At 47.6% G+C, this 19,225-nt stretch overlaps 1 protein-coding gene across 9 annotated transcripts in view; it reads right to left on the minus strand.

Moving 5' to 3' along the window:
* Positions 1–19,225, minus strand: part of BRD4 (bromodomain containing 4) — an 81,381-nt gene that overhangs the window by 17,850 nt on the left and 44,306 nt on the right. For 7 of the 9 annotated variants that reach the window (XR_012621281.1, XM_074810626.1, XM_074810619.1 and 4 more), the window contains 7 exons: positions 17,336–17,619; positions 16,400–16,759; positions 14,211–14,339; positions 9,629–9,838; positions 7,911–8,110; positions 5,880–6,181; positions 2,829–2,939 (listed from right to left, as the gene is read on the minus strand). Coding sequence is in view for 8 of the 9 variants with exons in the window: in XM_074810626.1 (XP_074666727.1) it covers positions 2,829–2,939; positions 5,880–6,181; positions 7,911–8,110; positions 9,629–9,838; positions 14,211–14,339; positions 16,400–16,759; positions 17,336–17,619 (1,596 nt within the window). In the remaining variant the exon portion in view is untranslated. The remainder of the gene's footprint in view (positions 1–2,828; positions 2,940–5,879; positions 6,182–7,910; positions 8,111–9,628; positions 9,839–14,210; positions 14,340–16,399; positions 16,760–17,335; positions 17,620–19,225) is intronic. The other 2 variants (XM_074810624.1, XM_074810625.1) reach the window with 2 other exon arrangements.

Here is a 19,225-nt window from a genome sequence, read left to right on the forward strand (position 1 = left end):
AAAAGAATTCAGATTTTTAAAAGCTCTGGATTGCAAAAAGGCAAGAGGCAGCTCGCGGGAGCCCTTTAAAGAGAACAGAAAGGAGTTGCAATTAATTGCAATTAATTCTAGCTTACAGTTCCACCGCGTCTGCGTCGGCTCGTACGCGCCAGCATTAACCGCCTCTTTTTTAACGATAAACCCAAGGCAAATGCAAAAACCAAGGTGAAAAAAAATCCACATTTGCGACTTTTGCCACCGGTTTGAAAATCACAAATATCAAGGAAGCGCGTCGGAGAGCGGCTGGGTGGGCCAGTAAAAGCCTCGTTAATAGAAAATAAGGTCGTTAAAATGCCAGATTTTATTAAAAATGGCAAGGTAAATTTTGAAGCTGCCCAGCAAACTTTAAAGCTAACGAGCACTGCCACGATTATCCTCCCGGAAAAAATAAATAAATATTTTACAACAGCAAAATTAACTGCCCCGTCGTGCTCAGCGTTGTTAAAATAACGTCACCGTAAACGGGACAGTGCGTGGGGTCAAAAATATGTCTTAAAACGTCTTAAAAGGTCTTTTAAAAGGTCTTAAAACATCCTAAAAGGTGTCAAAAACCCCTTAAAAAGTCTTAAAACGTCTTAAAATACAACTTAGAAGTGATTCAACGGTAACGCTGCAAATACCGGATGGAGAAGACCTCGCGGGTATCGGGCAGATCCCTGCGGTCAACGGTTTTCACCGTGTGTTTTATCAGAAAAGGGAGGAAAAAATGGTTTAGGAGAGCAAAAACCCATCGGTATTGGAAATTAATTGAATAAAAGAGATTAATTCTCTTAATTAACCTCCTACCCAAAGCGTAACGGGTCGGATTCATCCCGAGGGTACCCGTGCCGGAGCCGCGCTGGTTAAGCCTTTCCCAAGCCCAACCCGGACAACGTCGGTCTACGTCGGCCAAGTAAATCCCAACCACTCCCAGCCGGGATGGCCAACGCTGGGAGAGACGTCGGATTTGGGGAAAAGCAGCCGGAAAAAGGACAAAAGCATTTAAAAACTCAAACGCCAAGAGCAACCCACGCTCCTCCGCATCCAACAAGCCACCGTTTGGGGAGAAACAGTCAAAAAAAGAGCGTTTTCCACTCTGTCTGAAGTTGGTTTTGCTGAAGAGCGGCGCGGAGGAGATTTTTGGGGCCTTTCTAGATTTTAATTAGCGCCGCTCGTTGGAACGAGAAGCCTTTGGCACCAGTGCATCCCGGAAATCCCCACCTTACAGCTCCGGAGGGATCCCCGAGATCATCCCTACAAATCATCACCCAAAACACAACCCGGCCCAGGACTCTGCTATCCGGTTGAGGATCCATCCATCAGCTTTGGGGGAAAAAAAGAGAATTTTAAATAAAAGGCAATTTGGGGGATATACAGGGGATGGGTTTAGGGGGTAAATTCTACCGGACGGGCTCCGTGTGGAAATGGGACGCCGGGATTAAGGCTCTGGGTTTGGGATGAGCTGGTGTTGGCCAAGATTAACGTGACACGGTCTAAGGTGGGTCGCGATCAACCGCTCGCTCGGGTTTATTCTGGTTGATGCGATCGAGAACTTGGCAGAAATAAAGATAAACTGGATAAAAACTCGTTTAAGAGCATAAATACAGCTGGTTTTGCTTTCCCCCGTCAAGCCAGGGCAGAATTTAGCATCGAATAATTTAATTTGCTGATTGCCGAGAGTCAACCCGAAACGCTCCATCAAAACCTTTCAACCTCCTTAAAAAAAAAAAAACCACACCAAAACCCGATTCTATTGAAAATACATTAAAGCAGGTAAATATGTTCAAATATCTCAGACTCCAGACTTATCCCAGAAAACACATCCTGAAAAAGCAGAGGATCGCCGGGAAGCGCTGCCAGCACCAGCTCAAAGGCGAGTCCAATCAATCCTGCTTTATGTTTCGGGGTTTATTTTATTTTATTTTTTTAATTTCTGCTCCTTTTCTCGGTGCTGTTTGTCCTACGCACCCGACCCAGCTATGAAAATAAATCCAGATTATTTTCCGCCACGTGCATCTCCTGATTTCCCAACCCGCTGGAGATGCAAAAGTCTTACCGTTGACTTAACTGCTGGGTTAAGCCCAGCTTAACCTCCGGAGTCCAAGCTGAGTTAGCAGCTAGGAGGAAAGAAAAGCTTTAAGTGATGGCACAAGCTTTGCTTCCCTAAAACCAAGGAGGGAATGCCAGCAAGGAAAGCGTAATAATTAAGAAAAACGTGAGAAAAGTCTAATTTAAGCCCGAACGATGGTGGTAGGAGGGAGAGGTAAAGAGTTTCGCAGAGCAGGCGCCACTCTGCTGATATAAAATTTAATTTTAAATCCTTTTTTTTTCTCAAGCTCTGCTCGATGCCGTAAAATAAAAAGGCTTTTACACGTCAAAACCCCGTTTCCTCCACCTTTCTCCACCCTCTGTGGCGCAAGCGGTGCCGGCGACAACGTTTGAAACCCCTATTTGAGGGAAAAATACAGCGTTTTTCTAAAAATACAAATCTAGGTCGTTAACCAGACAAAGAACTAGCTTGGCGCACGCTGGTGGTTTGGCTCCCGCGCTCGCGTCCAAGTTCAGGAAGGAAAAACTTATAAAAAATTGTGTCAGGCTTAAGAAGCGCCAGAGACAACATCGCTATGGCCAAGTTGTCCGTGTCGAGCCCAAAACTGAGCAACACGTGGCTGCGTATCTTGGTTTTTTTTTCATTATAAAGACCAAAAAAAAAAAAAAAAATAATTAAAAGACCAAGCCAGGAATGAAAACATATTTATTTATACAGAAACCAGGTCTAGGACTGAGTCGTTAAATAAGCTGCGTCTAACCTGTTTCTGAATCTTCGCTGTCGGAGGAGCTGGACTCGCTGGTGCTCTCAGACTCGGAGGAGGAGAACCCCTTCATCTTAGAGGAACCAGCAATTACATCCACTTTCTCCGCTGCAAGAAGACAACAGTACAACATCGTTAAAGGTTAATTAATAACCCCGAGTCCTGCCTGGTGCTGCCTGCTCCTCCCAGACCTGCCTGCTCCTCCCGCACCCACCCTGGGGGCCGTGCAAGACCCGCGGCGGACGGATATTCCTGCGGACGGGCTGAGCCAAGCTTTAATCCTGCGTCTCTGCTTCCTTCCATCGCTGAGCTGCACTAGCCGGGGTGGAGCGGGGCCTCGGAGGTCTTTGGGGTGATGAGTTTTTACGGGGGTGGCCCCTTGTGTCGCCACCCACAGGGGGATGGGGACGTGCCGACAGGAGCCACCCGGGATTTAAGCCCGTCCCAGCAGACATCGGCCACACGACACGCGCTCGCTTGCTCAAGCCAGGTCCTTCTTCATCCTCCTAAACCCCTCTGGTGTGGCAAGGTCTGGCTTTAGGCTGGCCTAAGACCAGGGGGTCCTCTCCTCCACCCTGCTTGGGCCAAGCCAGGAGCCAGTGCTTAATCCCACGCGGCTGCGTGATACGGGGCTGAAAACGCAATTTTTTTTTTAGCTGCCTCAAGTTGGTTTAAGGAGGTGGCAGGAGGTTGAGGCAACAGAAAAGTACAAAATCACCTTTTTTTTAATAGTTTAAGTGAGAATAAAAACGAGCGGCTACAGCCTGAGCGCTGCTCACGCCACCAGCGATGTCGGAGCCCTTTACTAAACCCCTACAACAACAAATCTCCGTGTTTGGTTCGGGTGCGGAAGGATAAAGAAAACTCCCAGGATTTGCCTGGGTTTGTTCTCCACTCGGATTTACCCCGGGACGGACTCGTGACCCCCTGGCCACAGGAAATCAAGAGATTCCCTTTAAATTCCCTCGTTCCTCCCCCTGTCGCTGCCACATCCCCTCTGGCTGCGGGTGATTTCTGTAAGAAAGTGTTTAGCTGGTTCTTGGCCGTTTATAAATACGTCTAGTTATGACAGAAACAGGTATTTTAAAAGGTATTAAAAATGGGTAGAAGATATATTTTTAAATGGAACCCATGGATATAACAAATGGATATAAAAATATATATTTAAAATAGGTTTAAAATAGGCTTAAAAATATATTTAAAATATTTAAAAATAGGTTTTAAAATATAATATAGATTTAAAATAGATTTTAAACAGGTTTAAAATATTTAAAATAGGTTTAAAATAGGTTTAAAAATATAATATAGATCTAAAAGATCTAAAATAATTTTAAAATAGGTTTTAAAATAGGCTTAAAATAGGTTTAAAATATTTAAACTAAATTTAAACTATTTTAAAATAGGTTTTAAATACTTAAAATAGTTTTAAGAATATTTAAACTAAATTTCAAATATTTTAGAATAGGTTTAAAATATTTAAAATAGGTTTAAAAATATTTTAAATAGATTTAAACTATTTTAAAATAGGTTTAAGAATATTGAAACTGAATTTCAAATATTTAAACTAAATTTCAAATATTTTAGAATAGGTTTAAAATTGGTTTAAAAATATTTAAACTAAATTTAAACTATTTTAAAATAGGCTTTAAATACTTAAAATAGGTTTAAGAATATTGAAACTGAATTTCAAATATTTTAGAATAGGTTTAAAATAGGTTTAAGAGTATTTAAACTAAATTTAAACTATTTTAAAATAGGTTTAAAATATTTAAAATCGGTTTAAAAATATTTTAAATAGATTTAAACTATTTTAAAATAGGTTTAAAATATTTAAACTAAATTTCAAACTATTTTAAAATAGGTTTTAAATACTTAAAATAGGTTTAAGAATATTGAAACTGAATTTCAAATATTTTAGAATAGGTTTAAAATAGGTTTAAGAATATTTAAACGAAATTTCAAATATTTTAGAATAGGCTTTAAATACTTAAAATAGGTTTAAAAATATTGAAACGAAATTTCAAATATTTTAGAATAGGTTTAAAATAGGTTTAAGAATATTTAAACTAAATTTAAACTATTTTAAAATAGGCTTTAAATACTTAAAATAGGTTTAAGAATATTGAAACTGAATTTCAAATATTTTAGAATAGGTATAAAATAGATATAAAAATATTTAAACTAAATTTCAAACTATTTTAAAATAGGTTTAAAATACTTAAAATAGGTTTAAAAATATTGAAACGAAATTTCAAATATTTTAGAATAGGTTTAAAATAGATTTAAAAATATTGAAACTAAATTTCAAATATTTTAGAATAGGTTTAAAATAGGTTTAAAATATTTAAACTAAATTTAAACTATTTTAAAATAGGTTTTAAATACTTAAAATAGGTTTAAGAATATTTAAACTAAATTTCAAATATTTTAGAATAGGTTTAAAATATTTAAAATAGGTTTAAGAATATTTAAACTAAATTTTAAATATTTTAGAATAGGTTTAAAAATTTTAAAATAGGTTTAAAAATATTTTAAATAGATTTAGAAGAGATTAAAATCTATTGAAGCGTATCAGAAGACACCACCGTGTCCATTAACAAATAACCCAGCTCTGTCAACGAAGGGCCAAACCCCCTCTTCTCCCGCCAAAGGGGAGGTGGGAGGCGAATCCCGCCGAGCTCCACGGGGCCTCGTCTCCGCTCCCTGCCCCACCACGAAGCTCCGCCCCTCGTCAGAAAGGTCGTTAACGAATTTAAGACAAATTGTTTGCGTCGGGTGGAGCCAACCCCCTCGCGGCTCTCCGGGAAGGAATTAACGGGAATTAAAATCGCGACGTTTCGGGGGGGGACAGAGGAATCGGCGGCCTCTTACCGGCCCCGCGGCGGGATTTCATCACGTGTTGATGTGTCGTTCAACAGTAAATGAAATAAAAATTTAAAAAATTAACTGAAATCCTCCTTTTCAGCAGCTGGATGCCTGCGCCCAGCTCGTTCCTACCCGTCTCTCCTGGGATAAGGAGAAAAAACCGGTTTTGAGGCTAAAAGGTACCTTGAGGTTTCCTCTTCTTCCGTAAACACGACGTGACGTATCTCTCCAGCTCCCGCAGGGTGGATGGTTTGAGCGTCTCAAAGTCAATCTCGATCTCGTCGGGATTGGAGTTCTTGAGCGAGGGCTCTCGCGACTGGATGATGTGGACAACTCGGCCCAGTTTCTCACCGGGGAGTTTGTTAATGTCCAGGCTCAGCTGCCTCTTCTCCTCATAGGACATGGGTTTGCACTTCTCCTCCTCCTCCGACTCGTAGGCTGGAGGGGGTTTGCTGTTCTTCACCGTCACAGGCTCCTTCTTACTACTTAAGAACAATTATAAAATGTTATTACGGAGCAGAGCGGAACAGCGAAAGCAGCCGCTTGGGTCTAACCCCTTCCCTGGAACCACTAAAGCACTCCGGAATATTCCCAGTTTCCAGCCTGGAATCACCATTTTCATTTACAGCTTGAGCTTGAAGCTCAACCACCAGGCTGGGATGCAGAAAGCTGAGCTCAATCTGCTGTTAGACAAGAAAGCTGAGCTCAACCTGCTGTCAGACACCCAAAGCTGAGCTCAGCCTGAAGTTGGACATTCAAAGCTGAGCTCAAACTGCTGTTAGACACCCAAAGCTGAGCTCAAGCTGCTGTTAGACACCCAAAGCTGAGCTCAAGCTGCTGTTAGACACCCAAAGCTGAGCTCAATTTGCTGTTAGACAAGAAAGCTGAGCTCAATCTGCTGTCAGACACCCAAAGCTGAGCTCAACCTGCTGTTAGACACGCAAAGCTGAGCTCAATTTGCTGTTAGACAAGAAAGCTGAGCTCAATCTGCTGTCAGACACCCAAAGCTGAGCTCTACCTGCTGTCATACACCCAAAGCTGAGCTCTACCTGCTGTCAGACACCCAAAGCTGAGCTCTACCTGCTGTTAGACATCCAAAGCTGAGCTCAACCTGAAGTAAGACACTCAAAGCTGAACATAACCTGCTGTCAGACACCCAAAGCTGAGCTCAACCTGCTGTCAGACACCCAAGGCTGAGCTGCCTGGCCCCCGGAGGGAATTTGGAAAAGCAGGAGCAGCTCGGAGCAGAATTCCTCACACTGGCCCTTGGACGGACCAAGGCTCAACCGTTGCTGCCCGTTTCTCGCCAGGAAAGGCCAGAGGTTGGGCTGTTTCAGAGCCAGACACCCCGTACGGAGAAGTAAAACCCAGCTTTTGTAAAAAACATGTGAAAATAGGTAAAAAACCAGCTACGGGGCCTCCCTGCCATCATCGACACTCCCAGAGTTTTAAAACTGAGGGGGGCAGATTTGTAGATATTTACCCCGCTATCTGCAGCAGATTTAGTGTTAACGCAGTAAATAAATGAAGCTGGGGGTAGAAAATCACCCCAAAACCAGCAGAGGATGGGGTTAATGGCGTCACAGACGATCCATTTCCCTCAAACAACCCGCTGCCGTGCCCGCCCGCCTTTAGTCCAAGTCTGAACACACCGAACGCTGCGGTGAGGCCCCGGGACAGAGACAACGCTCCAAGATCTTGCTCGTTATTTCCTTCTTTCTTAATTTCATCTCATTAGGGCTGAATATGCCAAACAACTCCCTTTTGCCTCGGGTTCAACACCAAAACCCAGCCGTCCCTTTGCGCCGGCGGCTGCCAAGCGGTACAGCCCCGGCTCTCGGCGTTTTACCGCTTCGTTTAAACCCTACAGCTCCCCCCCGCCGCCAAAAAAAAAAGGGAGAAGGAGGAAAAATTTGTGGATTTAAGGGTTTGAGAGCCAACAGAGCGACTCCACGGGGGTTTGTTTTGCCTCTCTCCCGCACTCGGCCACGCGGAGAAGCGTCGGCCCCGAAACCCGAAGTTAAACTCGCGGTCGGGATTTGACCCCGAGCAAACGCCTCCGGAGGCCGGGGCCGTGCCGCGGGGCAGCCCGAGCGCTGGTGCTCCTCGTCAGGACTGCGGGGTGGAATTCGTTAGCGAAGAGGGAATTAAAAAACTGGAAGTGCTGTGGGGTGAACCAGAAGGATTATGGGATGGAGGAGGGTCGGGGCTGACCTGGAGGTACTGCTGTTGCTGTTGCTTTTCTTGGCCTTCTTGGGTGGCGGCTCCTTGGCTTTGCTTTTCTTGGTGTCTTCCAGCTCTTCCTTCTTTTTGTGCTTCTCTTTTTTCTTCTCCTTCTTGTCTTTTTCTTTTTTCTTTGGTTTGTTCTGCTGCGGCTGGGACAGGGCTGCAAGCTGTTCATGCACTGCTTTAAGCTGAGAGGCAGACACACACACACACAGAGATCAAGATATTTTTGCCCAGCACCTCCTCCTTTTCCATATTAATTAACTTTTTTCTCTACTGCCTAACGCTTTCTTATCTTTTACTATTAATTAAATCAGTTCCTCCAGCTTTTCACCCCGCTGATTTCTGCATATTCAAGCGTTGACTGCTGCAAGAGGAAGGAGACAACCTCTTTTGGGGGGTTTCTCCCCGCTAAGGCAGAAGTGAGCTGGTGGCTTCATCAGCGCGAGCGATGCTTTAATTACCAGCGCTAACGATGCCACGAACGGGGAGGATGAAGGCTACGGGTTGGAGCGCTGCTCGTCAGCTCATGGGCTTCTCCCCCGACCCCACGGGGTGAATCCTCGCTCCAGCCCAGGATTTTGGGCAGCTCAGGGGAGGTCCTGCCTGCTCAGGGGTCTCCTGCCTGCTCAGGGGGGGTCCTGCCTGCTCAGGGGGTCTCCTGCCTGCTCAGTGATGTCCTGCCTGCTCAGGGGGTCTCCTGCCTGCTCAGGGGGTCTCCTGCCTGCTCAGGGACATCCTGCCTGCTCAGGGATGTCCTGCCTGCTCAGGGGTCTCTTGCCTGCTCAGGGATCTCCTGCCTGCTCAGGGATGTCCTGCCTGCTCAGGGGTCTCTTGCCTGCTCAGGGATCTCCTGCCTGCTCAGGGATGTCCTGCCTGCTCAGGGGTCTCCTGCCTGCTCAGGGACATCCTGCCTGCTCGGGGGTCTCCTGCCTGCTCGGGGGTCTCCTGCCTGCTCGGGGGTCTCCTGCCTGCTCAGGGATGTCCTGCCTGCTCAGGGATGTCCTGCCTGCTCAGGGGTCTCTTGCCTGGTCAGGGATCTCCTGCCTGCTCGGGGGTCTCCTGCCTGCTCAGGGATGTCCTGCCTACTCGGGGGTCTCCTGCCTGCTCAGGGGTCTCCTGCCTGCTCAGGGGGTCTCCTGCCTGCTCAGGGACATCCTGCCTGCTCAGGGATGTCCTGCCTGCTCGGGGGTCTCCTGCCTGCTCAGGGGTCTCCTGCCCGCTCAGGGATCTCCTGCCTGCTCAGGGGGCCTCCTGCCTGCTCAGGGACATCCTGCCTGCTCAGGGACGTCCTGCCTGCTCAGAGATGTCCTGCCTGCTCAGGGGTCTCCTGCCTGCTCAGGGGGTCTCCTGCCTGCTCAGGGACGTCCTGCCTGCTCAGAGATGTCCTGCCTGCTCAGGGGTCTCTTGCCTGCTCAGGGGTCTCCTGCCTGCTCAGGGGTCTCCTGCCTGCTCAGGAGGCACCACCCAAGCGCAGGCAGCAAATTCCTGCCGTCAGGGACCACCTCGCGTGTCCTAACAAGGACCATCATGAAAAGCCCCAATTCCTTCACACTTCTCTTTAAAACTAACGATTTTGGAGCACTCTGCAGCTGCTGGTCACTGCTGTACAACCACGAAAGTCTACGGCTTTGAGCCAAGTCCCCGAGGCCACCAAGTTCAAGGAGAAGTTGGACACTGCCGGGCCATCCCGAGGGAGGCGGTACCTGTTCCTGGAGCTCCGCTAACCGCTGAGCTCGCTCCTCCTCGGAGTCGTCCGACGAGCTGTCGCTGTCGGAGGAGCTGTCGCTGCTGCTGTCGCTGGACGAAGGGGGAGCCACCTTGGTGGGAGGCGGCACCACCACGGGAGAAGAAGCTGGAATCACAGGTTCTTCTGGCTCATCCGGCATCTTGGCGAAGCGCATCTCGAACACGTCCTGGAAATCCAAGGAAAAAGAATGTGAAGTTTGGTAAAACTGGGTATTACAAGGGTGGTTGTGATCTCCAGGGTGTTCCCTATGGACCTGGGGTCTCCACTCACGCAATCCACACACACGCCGTGTGTCGCAGACAAGATAATTTCCTGAAAGCTCCAAATCCACTTGGAATTTTGACTCCAAGATGGTTTAGGGGGGAAGAATTTACCAGCAAGAATCACAGGCTCGTAGGATACCAGGTTGGAAGGGACCTCAAGGATCATCTCCAACCTTTCTGGGCAAAAAGAAGGCCAAGACTCATTTAAAAGCCGCATCATCCAGGTTCTTCAGATCTTCTACATCTTCCGCAATGGATCCGCGGAGAGCTCGAGGCGGGAATCGCAGCCGCAGCCCCACGGTTCCAATCCCCTCTGCTCTTCAGCCCGCTTGGATTTCCCCAACCCACGTCCCGTGAAAACCACCTCGAGTCAACCCAAACGCTTGCGCAAGGACGTTTCCCGTGATCCTCGAGAGCGGTTGAATTCCAGTGATCCCATGGAGGTGAAAGTCCCTTTTCCTCCTAAAGCCTGATATGAAAATCCATTTTTATTTAAATGTAAGAGAAGGCAGAGAAGGGGGAACAGCCTGCTTGTACTTAGAGCCTGGTTTTATTTAGAGCCTGGCTGGATTTCTTGGTGCCTGCTGACTTCAGTTGAAGGAAGAGTTTTGAGGGGGTGTTTTCTAGTTTCCCAGAAAAGGAACGAGTGCCTCTTGCACCCAAAAAGAGATTTTTTCCCCCCAAAAGTGCCACCTTGTGAAGACTGAAGCATTTGCGGACAGAAATGCCATTTTCTGGCATCTTGTAAAAGGCAAGCGAGCCCTGAAAATGGGCTCGATTCACCTGCTTTTAGGTGTTTAGAAGTCAGGCACTTATCTCTGAGCTTAGCAACTCGCCCCGGGCTCCTTCTGGAGGCCGTAAGGAGCCCAGCAGCTCCCGGGTGACTCAAGCGATGGCGGGAAGGACCACCTGAAGGTGGCACAAGTGTCCGTGTCCACCTCTTCAATACTGAGTCATGAAAAAATAAAAGATAATTTTTCCTCCTGCCTGAAGATTCGACTTTCAGAATATAGTTACTATTTATTTTTCACATTTTCCACGCCCTGGGTGCACAGCTTTGAACACAACAAGCCCGAGCCTTATTTCTAAAACCCTACCGCCCGTAAACATCAACCGTGCGCGCGCCCACATGGATTGATACAACCGATCCGAAATCCTTCAGCAAGCGGGACGCCCCGTGACAGCAACTCACGCTGATTTAACTCATCGCCCGAGCCCAGGGGTGATGTTTTCCTTCCCGAAGGCTTCCAGTCCTTCTAGTCATGGCTCATCCTTGCGATTTTAAGGACCTGTTGGGCTCTCCTCTACCTCCACATACGTTATTTTTCCACTTTCCTTCTTAAACGTGACTGCGTTTCTCCATCCTCAGCCTCCTCGTGCCTTTATTCAGGTTTTTTTTTTTCAGCAGCGACGGTTTTCCCGGGCGCTGTAGCTGCTGCTTTGCTGCTTCCATCTGCTGGCAGAAATGCCACTGGCTTCATTTACGCGCTCAGGCTCAAATTTCAGGGGAAGGAGCAGAAAACACTGGAGGAAAAGGAGAGATTTCCGAGCTCCTCCAGCCACGGCATCGCTCGCGGGCCGACGGAGGCGCACACATACATTTGTCACTGATTCACCCCACTTAATGGCTGTTTACAACCTAATTAATGTTCTCCACAAACCAGAAAGTCCACTCCTTGATTACCACCAGCAGGCAACGCTACACTGCCGTATATACTCAATTTTTAAATTCTCTAGGGTCAGAAATTAAACCTTCCTAGGTTTTTTTAGACCTATTTAGTCTTTTAATTACCAGGAAGGGTAATTTAAAGTTCCTTTGTGCAAAGTTAAAGAGCAATCCACCAATTCAGAAGCACCCAGATTATGAAAAGCCCTCGGTGGCTGAAGGATCCCAATGAATCCACCCAGGAATGGATGGAAGAGAAAACCCTGTGAGTAGATAATGAGCTAATTAATGCCTGATTAATCAGGGGTTCTTACTGCTACTGTTTTGTACATCCCTGATACTGCTGAGCCGTCCTCGTTTGGGCAAACGTAAACCATAAACCTCTTCCATGAGCTGGCATTAACCCTGAAAAGCCAAGAAATCATCTTCCGATGATGAAAAGGTAACAAAAAGCAGAAAAACGAGTTATTTCAGAGGTTGATGTTCCCAGGACGGAGGGAGAACCCAGCAGGCAGCGACCGGGGCTGTCTATTGAGCAAGACGCCGCGTTTATTGTTTACGGGGAACTCAAGTCCAAACTTGAATCCTCAGCCTTGTTTCCAAACCTCAGCAGCGCTCCAGAAACCTCCTTTTCTTTAAATATTATTTTGGAAATCATTTTTCTAGGCACGAGAAAAGCAAAGGGAGAGGTGTCCCCTCCATCGCATCGCCACGACGGGGCTGCTCTGAAATTTAACGCCCGTTTTCTGGGGACTATTATATTCAAAAAGCACTTTTTTTCATCTTTAGGTCAGAAATAAAGTTTCCCCGAGCGGTCGCTCTGCGCAGGGACGTGTTCCCAAGCCCGTCCAAGGGATCGACGTGGATGAAATTCTGATTTCATACAGCCCTCGGTCCAGACGGCATCACCTGGCAATGCCCATCGCTGAGGATTTTCCCCCATAAAATGGGGTGAAAGAAAAGAAAAATCACAATTTTCCAGGAAACTATTCAGTGCTTGGCAGCCTGCGGTAAGTGTGACTGGAATTTCAGATCAGATAACGACCTTTCATTGGAAAATGCTCCAAGATGTCGCTTAAAGAGGCTGCAAAGTTCTTCGTTAGACCAAAACAAGAAGGGAAGAGGGCGAGCACTGTGTTTTCCAGGCATCTGCTTACCATAAAATCCAGAAAAAAACATTAATAAGATGATGAATTCTAATAAATTCATGCTAAGAACAAGCCGAAACACACATTTACTCAGCAGAAATTCATCTCAAATTAAACCAGCCCAAACCTGAGCTGTATTTTTATAAAAGCACCACGAAAAAATACCGTGGACATAAAAAAACCCCCAAAGGCACATCCCGGAGGGCGTCGGGTTTGTCGCCGCTTCGTTTCCTCGACCCTCTGTCGCAGCTGCACATCTGGATCGAAGCGAAACAGCTGGCGGCCTCTTCAGGAGCCGATAACGTTCCTTCGACTCCAGCGGAGGGGGAAGCTGCGTCACGCAGAGGTTTTTTACGCGACGTTTCCAGTTAGCAAAACCCAGAAGATCTATTAATATCCAGTTTCTCCTTTTTTTTGGGTTGTTTCTTGAGTCAAACTGCCTGCTAACTAATAGCTCTTCCCCCAATTTAACAGCTTTCCCCCCAGTTTAACAGATTTCCCCCCAAATTAATAGCTTTCTCCCCAATTTAATAGCTTTTCCTCCAACCTAATAGTTTTTCTGGTGACACTTCTCAACCTCTTTTCTGAAGATTCAAGCAAACCACACTCATTTTCTTCTCCTTTCAGGCAGCGAGAGCTCCGCCGCGGCGTCGTTCTGCTCCACGCCGCTGGAGTCGCCCTTTTCTACGCCAATAAAACCTCTTCCTTCACCGATTTGGTTCAAGGAGGGATCAAGCAAGAAACCTTATTCCTTTAGAAAATGGCAACTGCACCCACAATTCCTCCCAAGGCAAAGGAAAAAAAGGAGAAATCAGCATTTAAGGGAATGAACTGCCTGAAATCACGGAAATGGGGAATGCCTGAGGTTTTAATGGGAGGTGTTGAAATAATTGGGTCAAAAAAATCAAAGGTAGGAGTAGGAGCTCTTTCAGCACCAAAAGGAGCTCAGTCTCGCCCAAATCCACTCGGAGCAAAGTGCTTTTCCCCGCTTCGCCCAGGTGACCCCACGTAGCAGCTCCCAACTGCTGAGAAATGAGGGAATCGAGGTGATTTTTTGGAGCGGCGGAGCGCGTGCACGAAGCCAAGCGCTTCACTCAGGACGTGGAGCTTCTTTAGCAGCTGATTCATTAATTACAAACCCTTCGGGAACGAGCGGAGAGCAGAAAACTTCACTGTAGAGGTAATTAAAAAAGCACAACCAAGCAGGTACTGGCGCTTGTTTTCTTTCGAGGTGTTTTTGGGTGAAAAGTGACATTTTGGAGCTGTGCTTTTCCTTCCTACTCATCAAAAAAGATGCTACTAAACAAGAGTTTAAAGAAGAAAATTGGGTTGAGTCAGCCCACTCCTTGCATCGCTTCCACAGCAAAAAGTAGCGGTTTTTTTAACCATTATCCACCATGGGGCATTTTTTTAATGTTTTTTCAAGACTACGTGGCAGGCTGCGACCACGCGCGTCCTTACCTGCAGTTTCCGTGCCATGGCCACCACCTCGTGATCAGCGGGGTTGTACTTGTAGCAATTGGAGAACATCAATCGTACGTCCGCCGCGAATTCCTGAGCATCTCGGTATTCCCGGTTCTCCAGTTTAGACTAGAAAGGAGAGGAAAAGAAACCCAACAAAACTCTCTGCTATTAACAGCGCCAATACACCAAAGGGATCGACTGAATAAATACAGCTCCGTGGCACCCGCGGATTTCACGTGACCGTTTTTCTCCCTACGACTAATTTTGGCCAAAAGAACAACTAATTTTGGTCAAAAGAACAACTAATTTTGGCCAAAAGAATGACTAATTTTGGCCAAAAGAATGACTAATTTTGGCCAAAAGAATGACTGATTTTGGTCAAACGAAGGATTGTGGATGGTTTATAAAAAACCAGAGCTGCCTACGGGCATCCTCAAGGATGTTCCAAAGAAGACAACGTGCTCTCCAAGCCACCTTCTCGCTGCCTACGTGGTTGTGGTTTGGATGAAGAACCCGACGGGTTGAAGAGCGGTGTTGAAGGCCCCAGCACAAAGCCCGGCTCTACCTGCCCTCAACCAAGAAGGGCGAAACCTCCCCGCGTGCCCAAGATGGTGCGTTAGCAGAAGAACACGGCGAGCTTTGCTCAGATCGTTCCTCTAGAAGGAAGATCTCAAGAGCTGTCTTGACGGCGTAGCCTGGTTGGAGGGACAGAGGACACTGGGACGGTCCTTCACCCAAAGGTGGAAGAAGGTGACAGGCTTTTGTTGACGCAGGAGACAGGATTCAACCATCTCACCTGCTTTCAACCGTCCACCCTTCCTCCAGGAACCAAACTGATGTCTCTAGAGCTTGGATCTCCAGCCCAGGAGGGCACAGACCTGCTCTACTGCTGCGTGCTCCTGTCCCGAGCCTTGAGACGAGCCCTCACTCCTCCAAACGCCGCATCCAGCTGTGGCAACGCCAGCTGAGCCAAGAGAAGCTTCACGCTTCCTTCTCCCTCCCTGGGAAAACAGGGTTGAGTTGGACAACTGGAAGACGCTCAACAGCTGTCCCGGCAACATCTGCCAAGGGTGATCTCAGACACACAGCCCTGCCAGACAGTTGGGCAGCGAGATGTACAGGCAGCAAAGGACGTGCAAGACCTAACGCTCATCGCTGGCCAGTCCAGAGGAGAAAAGCCAAAGCCAAGTATTTAATTTGGCATCCCCAGGGTTTGGCCCACCAAGATCCTACAGGTCCAAAACGCCGTGAGGAAGGAAGAGCCGTGATCCTCGTTGGCTTCAGCCCTGGCGTAACCTCGGCGAGGGCTGGGCTGTGGGAAGGGAAAACTCACTCTCTGGTTTTAGAACGCAGGCCCAGACTGGGCGAAGCTGGAGTTAGAGCTGAGCTTAAACTGCTTGCACGCAAGTTCATCCCGTAGCTAAAAAGTTAAGACTTCTAAATAATGAATTAACGTTTGACAACTAACGAGTTAAAGGCTTCTAAATAAGGAATTAAGGTTTCCTAGCTCAAGACAGACTTTAAAATCATGAATTAACACTTGTAACTAAAAAGTTAAAGACTTCTAAATAAGAAATTCAGGTTTCTTAGCTAAAAAGTTAGACTTCTAAATCATGAATTAACATTTCAAGGGGAAACATGGATGACTCTGCAGTCGCTTTTTAAAATTAAACAACTCCAATAATGAATTAAAGTTTCAAGGGGAAACGTGGATGAATTTGCAGTCGCTCTTTAAAATGAAGCGTTTTTAAACTTGAGGGAACTGCCTGTGCTTAACAGAAGACTGATGTAGACAGACAACTTCAGAAAGATGGGCCTTTATTTTAAAAAGAATTGAAAATGGGGCTTGTTAAATCAAATCCCCGTATTCCTGTGATTTATGCTCTCTGGGGCCATCTCCTGGGCTAAAAAAAAGCAGTGCAGATTTATACAGTAATGGAAATTTTCTATAAAAAACCCGTGCGAGCGTTTCCCAAGAGCCCTTCTGGAAGGATGCCGGCTTGTTTGTTTTTCCCAAATGTCACGATACCAGCAAAAGGAGAAGAGGAGAGACCGAATGTACCAGAAACCTACGGCCAAAATAAATCTGGCCGACGTCTGAAGACGCCCGGTGCGCACGCGCGGGGAGAAAATGATCTTTTTTCTGCTCAGCCCCCGACCTCCCCCTCCTATAAAGCTGAGCTTACTTTGATTGTGCTCAGATCCATGGGATGTTTAATGATATCGCAATAATCGTGCAGTCCCAGTGCTTCCACATCCACAGGTTTGTAGAAGGGCCAGGCGTAGGCAGCGTGTTTCTTGGCGAACATTTCTTTGATGATCCCGCTGCAGTATTTTAACTGCTCGGATATTTTGCTACTCTTTTCTACCACGTGTTGTTGAGAGTCTGGAACGTCCTTCTTTGGAGGCTTCACCGGGCGGCTGCTTTCCCGGCGTGGACCCAGCTTGGTGGACTTGGGTTCAGCGGGCAGCGATGACGATTCATGAATTGGGTCGATGGTCGTTGGTGTCGTGGTGTCTGCTTTCCTCTTCACCCCTTTTTTTGTCTATAACCGAGCAAATAAAGCAATATTACTTTTGGCATCATACTTTTGGCTTCAATCGAGTTGCGTTTCTTGTAGCGTTGACTTGGATTTGCCAGCGCTAGTGACTCAAGCCTCACGGCAACGCTACGAGAAGGACATCGGAAGCCCTTCCAAAAATATTCAGATATTTTTGACCTGAACTGAGCTCTACAGAAAAACAGGCGGATTATCTCTTGTACCAGCAAAGGTCAAGGGCATGAGTCACTTAGGCAAGTCAAGATTTTCTTCCTGACTCATACAAAGCTCAAGGAAAGAAGGTTTTAAGAGGATGAACGGGGTTTCCAACGCAAACCTGGGTGGAAATCATCAAGTCTAATTTAACCCGTCTCGGAGAGGGTCACCGCAGGCTCCTTTTCTACTCAACGGAGAGAAAGAAGCATTCTCAGAACATGAAGTTTTTGACCAAACCCGTGGCCGTTCGCCTTAAAATGAAACTCCAGCGGCAAAGCAAAGGGCGACCACTTGACCAACCGCGGCGTTTCTACGCCACCAAGATCGTTTAAGCCGTCGCGTTAAGATAATTAAGGAATGGCTCACCTTCACGGGCTGGGCGGGTGTTGGGATAACGGGAGGGTGAGGCTGGATGGGCTGGGGAGCCGGGGCCGGCGGCGCAGGGGCCTGGGGCGCAGGCGGAGGCGGCGCAGGAGGTTGAGGAGGCACCATCGTCATGACTGGGGTCTGGACGATGAGGTCGGGGGTGACGGAAGGGAAGGAATGAGTCGTCTGCGCAGACTGGAGGTTCTGCTGCGGCGCCTGCGTCTGCGCTGGGGACGATGCTTGGGTTGCGTTCGGTACCGTGGATGATCCTGGTTTGGATGTCACTGCCAAGAGGAAAGAAAGAAAGGGTTGTTTCTCCCTTCAAACGCAGTTGTTTTAACGGAAAAAACAATTAACGTTTCGCAATAACACCGTTTAAAGAACATTCCTCATTCGGTAATTAGTATCCCCACTCCACCTGCAAAATCACAGTGGAGTGCTGATGTCTCCAAAGGAGGTGGGGACGCGTAGCCAGAGGGATCCCAGAGTCCTGCTGGAATCTGGTGGGTCCTGCTGGGATCTCGTGGGTCCTGCTGGGATCTTGTAGGTCCTGCTGGGACCCGGTGGGTCCTGCTGGGATCCGGTGGATCTTGCTGGGATCCTGTGGGTCCTGCTGGGACCCCGGGGTCCTGCTGGGATCTCATGGTCCTGCTGGTATCCAGTGGCTCCTGCTGGTATCCTGTGGGTCCTGCTGGGATCCCGTGGTCCTGCTGGGATCTGGTGGGTCTTGCTGGGATCTTGTAGGTCCTGCTGGGATCTCGTGGGTCCTGCTGGGACCCGGTGGTCCTGCTGGGATCTGGTGGGTCTTGCTGGGATCTTGTAGGTCCTGCTGGGATCTTGTGGGTCCTGCTGGGATCCGGTGGTCCTGCTGGGATCTTGTAGGTCCTGCTGGGATCTCGTGGGTCCTGCTGGGATCTCATGGGTCCTGCTGGGATCTGGTGGGTCCTGCTGGGATCCGGTGGGTCTTGCTGGGATCCTGTGGGTCTTGCTGGGATCCGGTGGGTCCTGCTGGGATCTTGTAGGTCCTGCTGGGATCTGGTGGGTCCTGCTGGGATCTCATGGTCCTGCTGGGATCCTGTGGTCCTGCTGGGATCCGGTGGGTCCTGCTGGGATCCCGTGGTCCTTCTGGGATCCTGTGGGTCCTGCTGGGACCGCGCAGAAGCTCTGCATCGCTCAGGCAAAGCCGACACATTCCACCTCCCACCTTACACGGCAGCGTGAGGTTTTTATTAGAAACCCACTGGGGGTTTGCAGCGAAGCTTTTCCAACCAGCATCACACCTGGTTTTTGATAATTTAACCCCAAATCGGCTATTATACGCTGTATTTAGCACACAATATGATTTAACAGGAGGTGTAGCAGACTAGAGGAAAATGATCTTGCAGATCCCCACAGAGATACCCTGGACAGTCAATATACAGCCGTTTTTAAGCGCCTCGCTACGCCGGGTAGGTAAAAAGATCTTCTCTACGGGTGATTCCATCGCTTCTCCCTCAAAGAGGTGCTGGGAAAGGTGACAGTAATTTTCTAACCAAGGAGAACTCCCTGCACACAGTAATGGAATAGCAGGGATAGTGCCTCAAAAAAACAAGTTAAAAGAAAATCGCAGCTACAAATAACGACAACTTGGTCATGTGTAGAAAAACCCACAAATTGGGTTTGTTGGTGCTTCAAAACCTGGATTTCAGGAAAGACTCAACGGCACAGAGAGAATAACCAGAGCCGTGCAAGAAAACCACGTGTGGACAGAAGCAGAGTCCTGTAACGGAGACGCGGATGGCGAAAAACTGCCAAGGGAAGGGAGAAGAAAACAAAGCCAAAATAATTAGAGCAGTTTGAGATGTTTGGGTTTATGACCCTTTTTTTTTGGTCCTCAGTGTTTTAGATGAA

The sequence above is a fragment of the Strix aluco genome, chromosome 38 (genome assembly GCF_031877795.1).
Source record: "Strix aluco isolate bStrAlu1 chromosome 38, bStrAlu1.hap1, whole genome shotgun sequence".
Lineage (NCBI taxonomy): Eukaryota > Metazoa > Chordata > Aves > Strigiformes > Strigidae > Strix > Strix aluco.